This window comes from Poromitra crassiceps, assembly GCF_964638095.1.
Source record: "Poromitra crassiceps genome assembly, chromosome: 30".
NCBI classification, from domain to species: domain Eukaryota; kingdom Metazoa; phylum Chordata; class Actinopteri; order Beryciformes; family Melamphaidae; genus Poromitra; species Poromitra crassiceps.
In genome coordinates this window covers 14,696,130-14,707,660 of record NC_139652.1, presented here as the reverse complement: position 1 = coordinate 14,707,660, position 11,531 = coordinate 14,696,130, and the positions used below count along the sequence as shown (strand labels likewise).

Genomic DNA, 11,531 nt, shown 5'->3' with positions numbered 1-11,531 from the left:
CACTCAGCCACTCATCTGTCACGTGACAAGTCAGAGATCCCCCACCAGGCTCGCCTAAGGCTGATTTTAATAATGGGCTACATTGCAGATATCATTGATGGAGCTGAAAATAAGTGCAGTGCTTGTGTTTTGTGGTTTCTTCCACCAACAGGATAGTGCAGGAGCAGTGCTGTGTAACAGTGATTGTGATTTGTGGTTTCTTCCACCAACAGGATAGTGCAGGAGCAGTGCTGTGTAACAGTGATTGTGTTTTGTGGTTTCTTCCACCGACAGGATAGTGCAGGAGCAGTGCTGTGTAACAGTGATTGTGTTTTGTGGTTTCTTCCACCAACAGGATAGTGCAGGAGCAGTGCTGTGTAACAGTGCTTGTGTTTTGTGGTTTCTTCCTCCAACAGGATAGAGCAGGAGCAGTGCTGTGTAACAGTGATTGTGTTTTGTGGTTTCTTCCACCAACAGGATAGTGCAGGAGCAGTGCTGTGTAACAGTGCTTGTGTTTTGTGGTTTCTTCCACCGACAGGATAGTGCAGGAGCAGTGCTGTGTAACAGTGCTTGTGTTTTGTGGTTTCTTCCACCAACAGGATAGTGCAGGAGCAGTGCTGTGTAACAGTGCTTGTGTTTTGTGGTTTCTTCCACCGACAGGTTAGTGCAGGAGCAGTGCTGTGTAACAGTGATTGTGTTTTGTGGTTTCTTCCACCAACAGGATAGTGCAGGAGCAGTGCTGTGTAACAGTGCTTGTGTTTTGTGGTTTCTTCCACCGACAGGATAGTGCAGGAGCAGTGCTGTGTAACAGTGCTTGTGTTTTGTGGTTTCTTCCTCCAACAGGATAGAGCAGGAGCAGTGCTGTGTAACAGTGATTGTGTTTTGTGGTTTCTTCCACCAACAGGATAGTGCAGGAGCAGTGCTGTGTAACAGTGCTTGTGTTTTGTGGTTTCTTCCTCCAACAGGATAGAGCAGGAGCAGTGCTGTGTAACAGTGATTGTGTTTTGTGGTTTCTTCCATCAACAGGATAGTGCAGGAGCAGTGCTGTGTAACAGTGCTTGTGTTTTGTGGTTTCTTCCACCGACAGGATAGTGCAGGAGCAGTGCTGTGTAACAGTGCTTGTGTTTTGTGGTTTCTTCCACCGACAGGATAGTGCAGGAGCAGTGCTGTGTAACAGTGATTGTGTTTTGTGGTTTCTTCCACCCACAGGATAGAGCAGGAGCAGTGCTGTGTAACAGTGCTTGTGTTTTGTGGTTTCTTCCACCGACAGGATAGTGCAGGAGCAGTGCTGTGTAACAGTGCTTGTGTTTTGTGGTTTCTTCCACCCACAGGATAGAGCAGGAGCAGTGCTGTGTAACAGTGATTGTGTTTTGTGGTTTCTTCCACCAACAGGATAGTGCAGGAGCAGTGCTGTGTAACAGTGATTGTGTTTTGTGGTTTCTTCCACCGACAGGATAGTGCAGGAGCAGTGCTGTGTAACAGTGCTTGTGTTTTGTGGTTTCTTCCACCCACAGGATAGAGCAGGAGCAGTGCTGTGTAACAGTGATTGTGTTTTGTGGTTTCTTCCACCAACAGGATAGAGCAGGAGCAGTGCTGTGTAACAGTGATTGTGTTTTGTGGTTTCTTCCACCAACAGGATAGTGCAGGAGCAGTGCTGTGTAACAGTGATTGTGTTTTGTGGTTTCTTCCACCCACAGGATAGTGCAGGAGCAGTGCTGTGTAACAGTGATTGTGTTTTGTGGTTTCTTCCACCGACAGGATAGAGCAGGAGCAGTGCTGTGTAACAGTGATTGTGTTTTGTGGTTTCTTCCTCCAACAGGATAGAGCAGGAGCAGTGCTGTGTAACAGTGATTGTGTTTTGTGGTTTCTTCCTCCAACAGGATAGAGCAGGAGCAGTGCTGTGTAACAGTGATTGTGTTTGTGGTTTCTTCCACCAACAGGATAGAGCAGGAGCAGTGCTGTGTAACAGTGATTGTGTTTTGTGGTTTCTTCCACCGACAGGATAGTGCAGGAGCAGTGCTGTGTAACAGTGCTTGAGGATAACATGTGCACTACTGGCATCAACATGGCTAAAGACCAAGGAGCCTGCGAGCTGCTCTTCTTTACCAACACCTGTGAGACCAAGACGACCAAGGTGTGCATGTGTATATGTTTGTATGTGCGTGTTTGTGTATGTGTGTGTTTGTGTATGTGTGTGTTTGTGTATGTCTGCCTCTAATTCTGCTGAAATGTTCGTATGAAATCGTATGAAAACAGCTTTCCTTCAGTTTTGTGCATAATCTTGTCCAACACATTCAGCAAGGAGGCTGGCTCTCCTCCCCGGCCTGTGTGCATCGTCGATGACTCGCCACCGGGAGTCGCTCCTGTTTCTCTGCCATTTTGTCCACAAGAAAACAGCAGTCAAACAACAAAAAGGCTGTTTTTGCAGCCTGTCTGATCGGCACGCTCATAGTGACAAAGGAGGACGGAGAGAGTGAGAGTGTGTGCCAAAAAATCTCCCCCGACTCAATCAACGTACATCACTCCACTGGACAGGCAGGCAGGAGGAGAATGATTGATGAGCAAGATGGTGTGCATGTGTATACGTGTGTGTGTGTGTGCGTGCGTGCGTGTGCACGAGCGTGTGTGCGTGTGTGTGTGTGCGTGTGCATGAGCGTGTGTGTGTATCGCCGTGAGCAGGATGAGCCATGTCACTCCGGGGAGGAGTGGAGCTTGTTGTTGTCAGACAGATTATAAATTCAGCTCTGACTCTAGCATATTCTCCACAGGCTCACCAAGCTCTTTTTCAACCAGGCGCTGCTGCTGCTGCTGTGTTTTTCTTCCCTCTCAGCCCAACTGCCTGTATGCACCATTATCTTCATACATCAATACATCTGCACGTCATGGAGACAAACGCTTGAGAAAATGTGGAAAGCGAGAGCAAGCCACTGCATTAGTCGCTGCAAGGCTGAGATCATTGTCAGCTGGCATCATCATGGCCCTCTAGCTGAAGCGTTGGTAGCAGGCTGAGATCATTGTCAGCTGGCTTCATCATGGCCCTCTAGCTGAAGTGTTGGTAGCAGGTTGAGATCATTGTCAGCTGGCTTCATCATGGCCCTCTAGCTGAAGTGTTGGTAGCAGGTTGAGATCATTGTCAGCTGGCATCATCATGGCCCTCTAGCTGAAGTGTTGGTAGCAGGTTGAGATCATTGTCAGCTGGCTTCATCATGGCCCTCTAGCTGAAGTGTTGGTAGCAGGTTGAGATCATTGTCAGCTGGCATCATCATGGCCCTCTAGCTGAAGTGTTGGTAGCATGTCTTTACTTGATCTAGTGTAAATTGCAGGTGGTGGCGCATACTTAAATTCTCCCCAGGGTTTTGTAAGCCAAAGGGTTTAGCGGATGAATTGGATATATCCCTATTTCAACTTGATAAAATAATGACAGAGGCAAGTTTGTTTGTATAAGCCCTTAATCATCGCAGTCCCAAAGAGATTTTTATTCCGTTAAACCGCTGTTCAATCACTCAAACTGTATTTATACTAGCAGAATACCCGTGCAGTGATGTGCTAGCTGTGGCCGAACACTATATCTGCTCACTCACTACCCGTACCCTCACCCCCCCCCCCCCCCCCACACACACACACACACACACACACTGCACCTTTCAGCCCCTCCCCCTCAGACGTGACACGCTGCTATAATGATGATGATTGATTGCTTCAGCTAGAGGGGGATGATGTCATCTAACCATGTCTGTCTGTCAATCTACACTAGCTTACTGCCTTCCCTGTGTGTCTGTCTGTCTGTCCGTCTGTCTGAAAGCCTGTCAGTTGGCCTGTCTTCTAAATCTTACTCCTTGTCTGTCTGTCTGTCCGTGGAAATACTTGCCTGCTCTGTTTCTAGTATTTATAATGGCTAACAGGGTTTTCCGCTAGTGCATACAATGTCCAGCTGGGTGAAAATAGTAGCCACCCGGAGGGGGGGGGTAACTGATGTCACATGCCAATTTGCATATCAATAACTACAGTGTCCACTCACAGCGGAGGGAGGGGGGCTGCGCTGTGTATGGGAAGCGCTGTGATTCAACTCTTTTAAGCACGGTGATTGGCCTGAAGGTCTAAACACCTGAAGGTCTAAACACCTGAAGGTCTAAACACCTGAAGGTCTAAACACCTGAAGGTCTAAACACCGCCCAGCCAGGAAACTAGAGGCCATATCACAGAGTGACACCTCTGAATTACACACAATAACACAGCACGGTTGTGGCGGTTGCGTGCCAGCCACCGTGGTTGGCTTGTCTATAGCACGGTGTTGCAATATTGCGGTTATTGGGACAGTAAAAAAGTAGCCGGCTGGAAATGTTTTAATATCCGGCAATTTAGCTGCCAGCTGGCGCTTATGGAAAAGCTAACATAAAACCTGCTGTTTTGTCTGACTGTCACTGGTAGACATGCTGTGACTGCTGTCTGCTGGGGAAGGCGGCCCAAGAGACTGGTTTGCCCTGTGACCACAGCCTGTCCCTGGGCTACCAGTGTGGCCTGGTGTCCCGCGCCTGCTGCATGGATGGAGCCTCAGACAACCAGACCACGGCCATTGACAGTAAAGGTGACATTAAAGGTGACAAAACTGGTATAATAAGAATGCAAAGTATCTGTGTGTGAGTGAGTGACTGAGTGACTGAGTGACTGACTGACTGACTGACTGACTGACTGACTGACTGACTGACTGACTGAGTGAGTGAGTGAGTGAGTGAGTGAGTGACGGAGTGAGAGAGTGACTGAGTGACTGAGTGAGTCAGCAGAAATTGTTCGGCCACAGCTATGCCATTTTACGTGCGATCGCACAGAATCTTTCAGGAAATGTAACGAGCATCCCTATGTGTCACCTAACGGAGCCGGATTTTTTAAATTAGGTCATTAGGGCCGATTAATGGCCGAATTTCTGATAGCTGCACAGATTAATGGCCGAACTTGCGATACTGCACAACGGCTGCTCAGCCTCCACCGGTCAGACTCGATACACTGCACACGGGTATTCGGCTAATATAATCAAATCAAGTTTGCACACCTGACAATTTCAGTCATGGGTCCTGTGAGAAAAAGGAGCACGACCGCACACCATCTACTTGCAAATCTCAATTTATTGCAATGTTTCAGTTATAGACCTTTTTCAAAGCAGCTTACATGCAAAGTATAGCAGTCGGCTACATATAGGCTTTGCCATTGACAAAAGGAGCAGGACAATTCTAACCTCAATCAACAAAATAAGTTAGCCTATCAACATTATATAATACATCAATAGATGGGCATTTTTCACATGAATACATCACTAAATAGATCAGCATTTTTCATATTAATACATCACTAAATAGATCAGCATTTTTCATATGAATACATACTACTCTGTTAATATAATAAGAGATCAAGTTTAAGGTTTTGCAGAGATTTTCAAGCAGATGGTGTGCAGGAGCCTCATATATTTATATATTATATTGTATTATATTTATATTATATTTTTATATTGAAAAATGTTCATCAAGTTTCAACTTTATTTATACCAAAGTACGCAATTAGCCCTGACAATGAGACATCTATATTATGTTGGAGGATCAGGAGAGGGAGAATTAATGATTATGTGTAACAGGAAAGGGTAATAGTGCTGACTGCTGTATGGCTTGAAAATGCCTTGTATTTGCTATGCTGTAGAACTGACCCCTCTACTACTGTATGTATGCGGTCACATCCTCATCTGCTCTGTTGACTCAACAGTAAGCCCACACTGCTCCCTGCTGGATGCATGTGCTCATTGCTTACAGCTTCATTGCAAGTAACCAGTAAAATAGTACTTGAAGCACCCTTCAGCAGGGCGGATGCTCGGATCAGGCCTTCAGGTGGACAGACAGTCTTGCAAAGCACTCCTCAGCATCCTGCTACTCAAAAATGTTGCTTCTGGAACCTTGGACCGTTTTGCATGTTTGATGAATGTGATCATCAGTTTGTCCGTCCAAATCAAGTTTTGGGAGGTGCGAGATGTGAAACATTGATCGTGTGAATAAACATACATTGTTTTGTCTCGTACAGCTTCAAACAAGGAAAATGAAACCAGTGTTGATGATGGATCGAATGTATTATCCACTGAATCATCAGAGGCCGTCGATCCATGCAAAGGTATAGTAAACTAAGCCTAAATGAAATTGTGAATTATTACAGTAACATTTTATTTTTATATTTATTTCTCTTATTCCTGCTTCTTCTCTCTCTCTCTCTCTCTCTCTCTCTCTTCTTCTTCTTCTTCTTCTTCTTCTTTTCTTTTTACAGGGAATGGGAATTGTGCTCACCGGTGTGTGGGCAATGGCACTTGTGCCTGCGTCAAAGGCTACAAGCTCAAACCAGATGGAAAGAACTGTGAGGGTAAGTGGCCTCTCCCCACCCACACTTCACAGTTCACTCATTTCAAGGTTCTGCATATTAAACTTGTAATAGCTGTGAGGAAGACATCTATATAGGTTCCACCTCACTGGACAGAAGCTGATATAGAGGCACAATGGGGAGTAGATGGAAAGCAGCTATAGTGATGTGCAAAGGTGTGTATGTAGTTGGTGATATACCCAAACAGAGAGACTGATCATTGAATACAGTAGTTGAAGATTGGTTAATGGTTACAAACAACTTCTGCACAGAAATTACCCCGCAGATATGACAGAAGCTGAAGCAGCTCGTTTGGCTCGGGCATACATTGTGATTGGCTGTACATATGTTGACAGCTTTAGATTAGCTGACAAGCTAAGCTACTGATGTTATCAGACATGATAGACATAAAAGAAAATAGGAATCATACAAACATTCAATGATCATGATTCAACTGTTACAGGACCATGTCTCATGTCCTCTCCTCTCCTCTCCTCTCCTCTCCTCTCCTCTCCTCTCCTCTCCTCTCCTCTCCTCTCCCCTCCTCTCCTCTCCCCTCCTCTCCTCTCCCCTCCTCTCCTCTCCCCTCCTCTCCCCTCCTCTCCTCTCCTCTCCTCTCCTCTCCTCTCCCCTCCTCTCCTCTCCTCTCCCCTCCTCTCCTCTCCCCTCCCCTCCTCCCCTCTCCTCTCCCCTCCCCTCCTCTCCCCTCCTCTCCTCTCCTCTCCCCTCCTCTCCTCTCCTCTCCTCTCCCCTCCCCTCCTCTCCCCTCCTCTCCCCTCCTCTCCTCTCCTCTCCTCTCCTCTCCCCTCCCCTCCCCTCCTCTCCTCTCCCCTCCTCTCCCCTCCCCTCCTCTCCTCTCCTCTCCTCTCCCCTCCTCTCCTCTCCCCTCCTCTCCTCTCCCCTCCCCTCCTCTCCTCTCCCCTCCTCTCCTCTCCTCTCCCCTCCCCTCCTCTCCTCTCCTCTCCCCTCCCCTCCCCTCCTCTCCTCTCCCCTCCTCTCCTCTCCCCTCCCCTCCTCTCCTCTCCCCTCCTCTCCTCTCCTCTCCTCTCCTCTCCCCTCCCCTCCCCTCCTCTCCTCTCCCCTCCTCTCCTCTCCCCTCCTCTCTCCTCTCCTCTCCTCTCCCCTCCTCTCCTCTCCTCTCCCCTCCTCTCCTCTCCCCTCCTCTCCCCTCCTCTCCTCTCCCCTCCCCTCCCCTCCTCTCCTCTCCCCTCCTCTCCCCTCCTCTCTCCTCTCCTCTCCTCTCCTCTCCCAGATATAAACGAGTGTTTGCTGGGGGCCAGTAACTGTCGGGTAGGAGAGCGTTGTATCAACACTGTGGGCTCTTTCCGCTGCCAGAGAGAGGTCAGCTGTGGGACCGGCTATGAACTCACTGACAGCAACCATTGCAAAGGTCGGTCATACTGCCCCCTCCTGGGGAGAGACACTATGAGGGGATTGCCTGTTGCACCACATGATGGTGCGTTTGAGTCAAGCCTTTCAAGCTGTTAAAGTGAATGGTCATTTCAATGGCAGTTTTGTTGTGACGTTTCCCTCCAGATATCGAGGAATGTGAGAGTGAGACTCATAACTGTGCCCACGATTTTGAGTGCCAAAACACACAGGGATCGTTCCGCTGTCGTCCCAAAGTCAGGTGTGGTGCCGGCTACATCCAGGATGCCCTGGGCAGCTGCATTGGTGAGCAGAGCACTGTATCCCAGACATGTGTACAGTGTACAGCCTCAAGTACCTTCTTTGCCTTACATGCCCAGAGTCCTCTGAAAATATGATTTATTTATTTATTTATTTATTTATTTATTTATTTATTTATTTATTTATTTATTGGTTTGTTGGTTTGTTGTTTTTATTAAAGGGTTTTGCCCTCATTTTTGCTAAAACACAGGTACACAGGTAGGGTTTTACCTGCAGGCAGTGCTTTATTTGATTTATTTATTTATTTGTGTGTTTGTTTGTTTGTATGTATGTTTGTTTGTTTGTTTATTTGTTTATTTATTTGTGGTGAAGATACTAGCTTATTTAGCAGGGATATTGGTCCAGATTTGGGGAAATGGGTCACATTTAGACACCAAGGAAAATTTACATTGACAATCCTAGCCATGGTTTAGGTCAGGGATGTCCAAACCTTTTTGAATGGGGGCCAGATTAGATAATGTGAAATTACCGGGGGGCCGTCCGGCTGCTTCTCACATCATATGAGTTATACAAATCAAAATCACATACAGTACAATTGTACTGCAAGGATTTTGTTTACCTTCTGAAAACATGAGTTCTGCCTGTGTTGTTGCTACTTGGTGCTTGTCTACAAACTGTATGATAGTGCTGTCATCATTAGGTGAACAGAAAAAATGTGAATTGAACTTGCTTGATTAACCAATACTGTGTGGAGGGCCACATATAGTATATTTTGAGAGACAAGCCGAGGGCCACTTAAGACCGGTCAAAGCTCAGTGACATTGATGGCATGACATGTGAAGGTAAAATCGATTCATTCATTCATGTATTTAAACTGGCCCCCGGGCCGGACTTTAGACATGCCTGATTTAGGTGATCAGTTTTTCCTTTTTCCTTGACAGACCGGAAGTTGCTGATAAAGGTAAAGGGAAGCTACATTTAGATCACAATAGAGGAGGCAACCTCACCATGGAGTTTCACTGATCATTTATAATGATCAGTTTAACTCCATGATGACATGATGTTCTGCAAGATGAACCCAGAGTGAGCTTTTTTATCATTTTCCGATGTCATCTGTGTTCCAGACATTAATGAATGTGTGGTGCAGCCACCCTGCCACCCTGGGCAGATCTGTATCAACACAGTGGGCTCCTACACCTGCAAGAGGAACTCCATCAACTGTGGCCGGGGCTACCACCTCAATGTAGAGGGCACGCGCTGTGTGGGTAGGTCGGGAAAACGCACCATCCCATGATGCAGTGCAACACATCGTGTGGGCCTAGTAGCCTACTGTGCTCCTCACTAGGGTTGTCAAAAGTATCGATAGTATCGAAAAGTATCGATACTGAAAATTTGAATCGGATACATTACTCATTTGCAACAGGTATCGATAAGTATCGAAAGTATCAATACTAAAAAATGTAAATAGATACAATACTCATTTGCAACAGGTATCGATAAGTATCGAAAGTATCAATACTAAAAAATGTAAATAGATACAGTACTCATTTGCAACAGTTTTGATACTATCAGTGCTTTCTTTTAATGAAAGATCACTGATTTTCCCCTCCCTATCATTGGGTATCTGTTGCTTCAACAAGCTAAACGTGTTCTGGTGGTAATATGCTGTCCAAGTTCAAAGTTTGATCAGGCCTAGATTATGGAGAAGTGTGCGTCTGTCCGTCCATCTGTCTAATTTTATTTTTATGCCTCTTGATGTGTCATCATCCCCCCTTCCCGTGGTATCGGAAATGGTATCGAGTATCGATATTTTACTGGGTATCGGTATCGTGACATCCCTACTTCTCACATGGTTTGCTGTGGCTCCCTCCCTCCCCCTCTCCAGATATTGACGAGTGTAAGGAGGCTGATCCAGCCTGTTCAGGTCATGGTTGTATCAACCTGATCGGCTCCTTCCGCTGCGAGTGTGCAGCCGGCTACAACTTCAACAGCATGAGTAGGGAATGTGAGGGTAAGTAGCTGATACTGGTAGGTATCTCTTGATAACGGTCCATAAGTGGTCAAATTCAACTCAATTAATTCTAGTCAATTAACATTACACTGCAGATTTTCTTTTTCTATTTTTCATCTGTCAGTCTATTGTATTTTGGGATGTTATTTTACCATTCACATAGACTTATTTTAAACATCATGTTTTCAGATATCAATGAATGCAGGCACTACCCTGGCCGCCTCTGTGCCCACAAGTGTGAGAACACCCTTGGAACCTACAAGTGTAGCTGCACCACAGGATTCAAGCTGTCCGGTGACGGCAGGAATTGTGACGGTATGGAATATATCCAAGTCATCAGAATTGCATCTTTTTAACTTAGTGTGCACGGTAGGGCATTCACGACTAGTGAATTTTACTAGTCGACTAGTCGTCCCTAAAGGTAGTCGACTAGTATTTACACGACATACATGGACTATCATATCCCATATCCATATCTCCCACAAAGAACATCAAAACACAACAAAACAAAACAAGAAAACTGCATAAGATACACAATAATCCAAGAACAAACAAGACTATTGGACAAACAACCAAACAAAAACAATGCATTCAGCTCCTATCCTGATAAGCCTAATGACACTGGGGTAAAAAGTTCTTAAAGTCAAACTCTGTATGTGGTTGCCATATTTTGGGGATGTCTAAGAATCTGCTTTTTTTTTTAATAAAACGACTAGTCGACTACTAAGCACAGTGTCGACTAGTGGTTTTACTAGTCGACTAGTCTGTGAATGCCCTAGTGCACGGTGCATTGACACGTATGCTTGTGAGTAGTGTGGCGAGAAGTTTCTTTGACACCTTAAATTAGGGTGACCAGACGTCCCCGATTTTCGGGGACAGTCCCCGATTTCGGTGCTCTGTCCCCGGCTAGAGCTGTCCCCGAAAATGTCCCCGATTTTGGCCACAAAGTCAAATAATAATAGTGGCAAGAAACTCGATAACAGAGCATTTGCGGCACCACAAAAGCCTGTCGTTGTGCTTGTGCACGTTGTGCAAAGTGCTGCCTGTGTGTGACAGAGTAGATCACAGAGTAGATGTTCTCCCTCTGCCCGTGCCGTGGTTTTCCCAGGACCCAGCCGCCCGCAACCGAAGCCCCAGAGGTGGCGAACGAGAGGCGGCGTCTGCTTGCTGCTTTTGCTACCGTCCTTGTTTACCGGACCCCATTCAGCGGGTTATCCATCCAAGTTGTTTTGAATAGTTAAAAGTACAGTAAAACTATCTGGTAAGTAAGTGCAGTAACTAACTCAAAACGTTTTTGCAGAGAAGTCAGTAACGTTTTTATGTACACCAAACTCCATTGAAAAAAATGTCAATTTTTAACATGATTGGCGATGGATCATTGTTATCTAGTCATTAGCCTACTGTTCCCTAAATTGGCCTTCAGCCATCAAAACTTTGATAATCCCTGGTTTAAATTAACACAATAGGTCATATTTATCTCTAGATTACAATTTTAATCATTAAAATTGCCTTTTAGTATTAACAG

General features: G+C 45.9%; 1 protein-coding gene across 2 annotated transcripts in view; it reads left to right on the top strand.

The window, feature by feature from the left end:
• fbln1 (fibulin 1) overlaps positions 1-11,531 on the top strand; it is a 53,212-nt gene that overhangs the window by 11,539 nt on the left and 30,142 nt on the right. For both annotated transcript variants that reach the window (XM_083663059.1, XM_083663060.1), the window contains exons 3-11: positions 1,981-2,113; positions 4,408-4,576; positions 6,040-6,126; positions 6,277-6,369; positions 7,619-7,756; positions 7,903-8,040; positions 9,120-9,260; positions 9,881-10,006; positions 10,196-10,321. In XM_083663059.1, the coding sequence (XP_083519185.1) occupies positions 1,981-2,113; positions 4,408-4,576; positions 6,040-6,126; positions 6,277-6,369; positions 7,619-7,756; positions 7,903-8,040; positions 9,120-9,260; positions 9,881-10,006; positions 10,196-10,321 (1,151 nt within the window). The remainder of the gene's footprint in view (positions 1-1,980; positions 2,114-4,407; positions 4,577-6,039; positions 6,127-6,276; positions 6,370-7,618; positions 7,757-7,902; positions 8,041-9,119; positions 9,261-9,880; positions 10,007-10,195; positions 10,322-11,531) is intronic.